The sequence below is a fragment of the Seriola lalandi genome, unplaced genomic scaffold, assembly GCF_002814215.2.
Source record: "Seriola lalandi dorsalis isolate HSWRI2012SDOR001 ecotype SW California unplaced genomic scaffold, Sedor1 jcf7180002054517, whole genome shotgun sequence".
NCBI lineage: Eukaryota > Metazoa > Chordata > Actinopteri > Carangiformes > Carangidae > Seriola > Seriola lalandi.
In genome coordinates, this window is record NW_019525070.1 from 1,516,478 (window position 1) to 1,522,477 (window position 6,000).

The 6,000-nt window shown below is 41.2% G+C and overlaps 2 protein-coding genes across 4 annotated transcripts in view; one reads left to right on the forward strand and one right to left on the reverse strand.

Annotated features, from left to right (window-relative positions):
- pip5k1bb (phosphatidylinositol-4-phosphate 5-kinase, type I, beta b) overlaps positions 1-3,535 on the forward strand; it is a 33,352-nt gene extending 29,817 nt beyond the window's left edge. The window contains exons 14-15 of the mRNA XM_023413444.2: positions 1,930-2,053; positions 2,173-3,535. Of these exons, the coding sequence (XP_023269212.1) occupies positions 1,930-2,053; positions 2,173-2,175 (127 nt within the window). The 3' untranslated portion in view covers positions 2,176-3,535. The remainder of the gene's footprint in view (positions 1-1,929; positions 2,054-2,172) is intronic.
- A 140-nt stretch (positions 3,536-3,675) lies between these two features.
- Positions 3,676-6,000, reverse strand: part of cert1 (ceramide transporter 1) — a 19,578-nt gene continuing 17,253 nt past the window's right edge. For all 3 annotated transcript variants that reach the window (XM_023413440.2, XM_023413441.2, XM_023413442.2), the window contains 2 exons: positions 5,604-5,741; positions 3,676-5,398 (listed from right to left, as the gene is read on the reverse strand). In XM_023413440.2, the coding sequence (XP_023269208.1) occupies positions 5,614-5,741 (128 nt within the window). In that variant the 3' untranslated portion in view covers positions 3,676-5,398; positions 5,604-5,613. The remainder of the gene's footprint in view (positions 5,399-5,603; positions 5,742-6,000) is intronic.

Consider the following 6,000-nt stretch of genomic DNA (forward strand, 5'->3'; position numbering starts at 1 on the left):
GTACAGTTTGTGACTTTCATTTATAAGACAGGGAGGAAGAAATGCTACACAAATCTTTCCAAACTTCAATTTACAGCAATATTTATTTATCTTAGTGGTTCAGTGTTGAGAAATTAGGTACTACCTCATATTACATTGCAGAATCTGATCAACTGGTAGTCTACATTATGAAATAATAATCAATGTTTTTCATTAACAGGTTTTTATTACACCCTTAATCCACTTCTTTGCCACGTCACTGCACCGTCTGGCAGTCTCGTTCTCCCTCTTGCTATAAGCCTCTGGACACTTCATCCTCTTCATGTTTTCCATCTTTCACCTGTCCTCCTGTCCAGCAGTGTCAGGTTCAGCTTGCTTTCTGAGGCTCCATTGTGCGACTTGTCCGGTCTTGTCCCCTCACCAGTCACCTGCTGCTGCCTTGACATTGTTCTGTCAACTGTTATCATAAATATTTAAACAGCGGCGTTGACGTGGTCTTATAATTGGTGCCATTATGCTGTAGAAAGACTGTGAGAGGAGAGGACGAGTGGGGCAATGGAGACTGTATATCCACCGACAGTAATTCCTGTCCTGACAGCCGGTTTGTCTGTTACAGTAGTAACACCTTGTGTTGATATGTTTGAGGGTAGGATTGCTCTAAAACAAAGCAGCTCTGCTGCTCTCTACCTGTCTTTCAATTGACTTTGAGCACAGAAAGCAGTCAGTCACAAGGGTCATAAGAGTAAACACACATTCCTGAATTTATCAGGGAGAGTCACCTGATGTATATATACACAGAAAACAGCTCTCAATGCCCCCTGGTGGTTCAACAACAACTGTGAATGAAAAGGAGGATAAATAAAGTTGCACCATGTCTCCTGATCTTAAAGCTACATTTAAAGCCTTATATTTACCAGCCATGACAGCGAGGCTGGTATCGCTTTCACTTTGTGAGTCTCTCTCTCTGTGTTTGTGTCTTTTATGACTAACTACTGTAGCTGGAGCTACCAGAGAGGTGGTCTTGAGTACTTTGGCAGGTGTTTATATGTCTGTGTGTGGACAGATTTTTGTCAGGAAACTTTACAGGTGTGTAGTTGAGATTAAAATGAAGGCCAACGATGGGCATGGCCCAACCCAAGAGTACTAAGTACTCATACAATAAGTTAGCAGTGATGACTCAGTACTCCTGTGTCAGAACATGTTAGTTCGTTGTATTTAATTACTGATGTTCATTTGTGTCTAACCCTAACCCTATGCTTTGTATTTAGTTAGGGTTTTTTTTTAACATGCATGTCTATTGGCTGCATGGGGATAAAAGCATAGTTTAGATTGTGTCTTGGGGGGCACCTTTGTGCACTTGCAGGAGCGGGTGATGGCTCTGTTGCCTGTGACATCTTTTATGCAATGACACTCTCTGCTCATCATTTAGATACATTTTCCATGTGATAGTGGTTGTTACCCGTTTCTTCTTCTTTCCTGTGAACTTTTGACACATGTCCTCCCACACACTGAAACAAGAATTGCTGAATTTCAATTTGTGCAATTTCCCCAAATAATTCAGCTCTGAACTTAATGTTACACACTGCTATGAAATGTATGAGTATGTGTAGTACGAGTAGTACATATTCTCCCACCAAGGGTCTCATTTTGACTTGACAGTCTTGAGGAGAGTTCGTTTATTTCCTGTGAGAACATTTCAGAGACTATGAGCCTCTCAACTGAAGACTTCACTGGCCCAACTCCAGACAGGTTTCACATCCTGTTCACAGTCGCTTCATCTCTTTGCCTCTTTGATGTCATAGTTTCTATAATAGTCTGTGATTTGTTTATAGACAGTATGTTTTTCATCAGTTTTCGAGAAGTGTTTATACAGCTGCGTTCACTTTCACCCAGACTGTAAACTCCCAGGGCCGTCTGCTACACTGGTTAATATAAAAATATCTGTTTCAGGGATGACGTTGCATCCAGCTCCACGTTTACCCTGGAGGACAGTGCTATCTGCCTCACTTCTGAGCAGAGCACCATGGATGTGGACATAGACCGTGATGACGGATCTGTTCTCGATGTCTACTTGGTGTGTTGTTTCTCCATTTCAGATAATGGTTATCTGTGCTTATGCATGTTTAGTTCTCATTAAGCAAATAGGCCTAAACTACATTTATAATCTTGTCTTTCCTCTCCTCTCCCCTGCAGTGAAAGAGCAGCTTTACAACCTTCATTTCCTCCTGCCAATCATAAGACAATCGCCGCACTCCATTGGACAGGCCCGACAGGCCTTTAACTCCACTTCCAGTGCCGATAGATCCATGTTGCCACTTGTATTGCCAAGACATAAAAAGACTGAGACTCGCCACCGGTTGAAGGACTAAAAGAAGACACAAACAAAGTCACAGCAAAGGACATCTGCAAAACCATGTGACATATCATGTAATGTGATGAACATCGGGCTGAACTGAGTGTCGCTTTTTAGAGCATGCGTCAATTCAGTACCATTAAGTTTTATATATGTATCCTGTTTTCATGGCCTACACAAGGATCTAAATATTTACTACATATACACACGAGGACAGGCTAGATACAAATCATACATTTCTTTGAATGTTTTGTTTTTTTTTTATTCTGCAGACCACAAAGAAATGAAAGACACTTTCAAAACTTGCAACTGCATTAGTTGCTGATCAGATGAGAAATGTTTACAGTGAATTTATGATGGTATCCTCGTCCCCGATGAAGGGGGACGGGACAGTGTCACACAAAGGACACAAGCCAGCTTGTAGCCACAGGCAACACGGATGAAGAAAGACTCATATGAACAGATTTGATTCTGAAGCTACCAGGGCCAAACACAGACTGTGACGTGGTTAAAGTGGCCACCTTTTCCTAACTGGGCTGTTATCGGTGCTGCCCTGACGCGAACCTGAAGCGGCTGGAAAGTGGCGTGAGAAAAGACAGTTACTGGCTCTTGGATGAAGCACAGAGTGGAGGGACAATGCACTTGCTCTTCACAAAAAGGCACTTTTGACATAGGTTATGATTACTGTAAGAAATATTTTTCTCTTAGGACGTTGCTTAGGTGGGTGGGCTACCTGACATAAGCACAGATTTGGATGTGTGAATATGCACTTTTTTTTTTTCCCCCTCTTTTTACTCTACAAATGCACACCTCTGTAAGTCATTGATACTACATGTACAGAGACATTGAAGGAACTTTGTAGATCATTTTTGATGTGGAGCTACTAGTTTTGTGAGGTTTGCGTCACGACTGAAGATGCTTTTACTCAGGATATCCTTTGATACTGAATAAGTGTGTCCTCTTCAAGAAGTTATGAGACATGCATCCTACACTTAGAAGCCGTCTGATACCTCTTCTTCAAGACCATATCCAACTATAAATGTTGAATTCCACGATCACACGTCAGTTGAGACCATAATTTATGTAAATCTCAATATTTTACCATTTGCTGAAAAAAAAAAAAAAAACTTTAATCGCTGAATGTAAAGACAATGCATATTTATATATAGAAGAGACTCATATAAATAAACTGCTAAAAATTCAGTGTCTACTTGTTTTCAGCAGCTTTAGCATCTGAAGCAGTACTTTTCAGTGTTAAACATTTAACATGATCTCTCTGCACATCACTGCTGTGTACCCATCCGTCATTTATCAGCAGAAAATCCCCTCTGCAACACTTTCAATTCTGTTGTGTAACAATTTTAATTTACAGAACATTGTCAAATTGCATTACATTTAGTGCAAATAATAACACTTCTGATGTACAACTTAGAAATATACAAAGTGTGTAGATTACTGACAAAATATCAAAATTAAAAACACTAAATGCATTCTTCAGCTGACATTGCTCATAGATCTAGCTCTTGTAATCATCAGCAAAAACAATTATCCAGATCCTTCATGACCTCTGGCCCCTTAGACTGAAGATCTGATGGTTACATTTTTAAGCATGCAGATCTGATTGCAAAACTCCCAACTTATGATGGCATTAAACACAATCTAGAGTAAATATAAATCTTGAGGTAAGATGATGTGAAATGCTGACCCTCCCCTCCCCCCCAGCTTCATTTCAGTGTTGATAAATGCACATCTGGTGGCTGTACAGTAGAGAAAGCCAGGACTTTTAGGGTTCATCCTGGTGTCTAAGGCATTCTAGGGGTAGTTTATCAGTCAAAGGGCAGGAGGCCACTGCACTGTAGTGTGGCGTGTGAAATGTAATGTTACGGGTATGACTGAGAATGTAGGGACTGGATGATATCCTGCTCAGCATTATACAACATTACCTTATCCTGCAGAACAGCAGCAGGACTAATTTACAAACCATGACTGGACAGATTCTCTCATCAGCCTCAACAGGGACTGAAAGTAGTGAAAAAAAAAAAAACTAAAAACAAAAACAAGTGTGTGCGAAATGTATCCACTCATCTCTCAGCGAAAGACAGGATCAATAATCAGTCACTACGGCTGGTCATTTGGAAATATGTGTCAGAAACCGTGTGTGACATGGAAGTTCAAGACAGACACACACTGACAATAGACAGCAACTTAACAGCTACAGACCACAGTCAACTACATGATACTTATCCAATTATTGATTATCTGTTTGACTATCAGAAAAATATGGTTGAACATGAGTTAATTCGACTCGAAAAAAATGCTCTTCATCTCCCACTTCAGGTTTCCTTGGCCCATTACAGTCATCAAATTCAAGCGTTTTAACAGTCAATTCACATTTCTCACATTGGTAAACTAACTGAAAACTTAGTCTGTTTTCTCTGTACAATACATTGTGTCCATGGTGCTCTCCAAAAGCTACTTTATAACAATCTAGAAATATAAAGATTTCAAAGCTTTAGGCTCTGACCCTCCATCAAACTGCAGAGTCATCACTAGAGGGACAGGAGAAGGCAAGAAAGAGGAGACACTGTACCACACCTCATCAATGCTTTTCCTGTCAATATCTAATGTCCTCACTCATGGTAGTTACTTTAGCAGCAGCGAAACAAGTAGCTGTAATACTAGTGATTAAAGCAAACCCAAACAAGTCGAGAAGTATGTAATCATAAGAAATGTACAAAACAATTTACAAAAAAAGCAAATAATTGGTAACAACAATTCAAAAAACCACTTAGGAAACTCTTGAATGTACATACAAATGTACCCATGACCAACAGACGGTGTTACGCCATTATAATGTGGCTGGGATGAGATCTACTGATTGATTAAAGCTGTAAAACCAGTCTCCTCTACAAGCAGGTGTACTGTGGATGATATGGTGTCCCCCCGCATGTAGTAGTCTCAAAACACCTTTTAATTGTCGATTGAAAGGGTATTGTAGTTATGGAGAGCCTGTTCAACTATGAACGACGTAGCCTCTCCAGTCGGAAACCTCGACCCTCCGCAAGCCTGAAACAAGAAGGAACATTCAAAGTCAACACGCCAGAAATGAACAAAACCAGATTCTGTACATCTGCTGGCTTTCATGGTTCAAAATGACGATCCAGCACCAGCCAGGAGATATCTCATCCATCGCCAGTGTAAGCAATGTCCTACCCATCACTCCAGATGCTTTCTCAGTTCTAAAACAAGATGTGTTTGAGTTCCTGGTTACCTCTTTGTGTTCAGAAGAGGATGGGCTTCCCAGCAGTTTTCTCCTGGACGTAGGAGGTAAAGCGTTTGAGGAACTTGGGATACTCTCTCTTGGCCACAGCTCTGAGGACTGAGGCTGGAGCCCAGCCTCCTGGGTTTACTGCAGGCACACAGAGGAAAAAATGATCAGGAAACTGTGTGTACGTGTTGACTCATGATAACACAATTAAGTCATAAACTCAGATTCAGTGCATAGACAGCGGCCTAGGGTGCCCTCTAGTGGGAGGCAAGGATGTGAACTTCCATGACCTGCCCAGCTTCTCCCAACAATAAACTGGTTCAGGATTCCTTCTGCAGCGCTGTTTTAAGTCACAATCTCCTCGACTACAGGAAGTAAGGGGATGGGGGGGGGGGGGGGG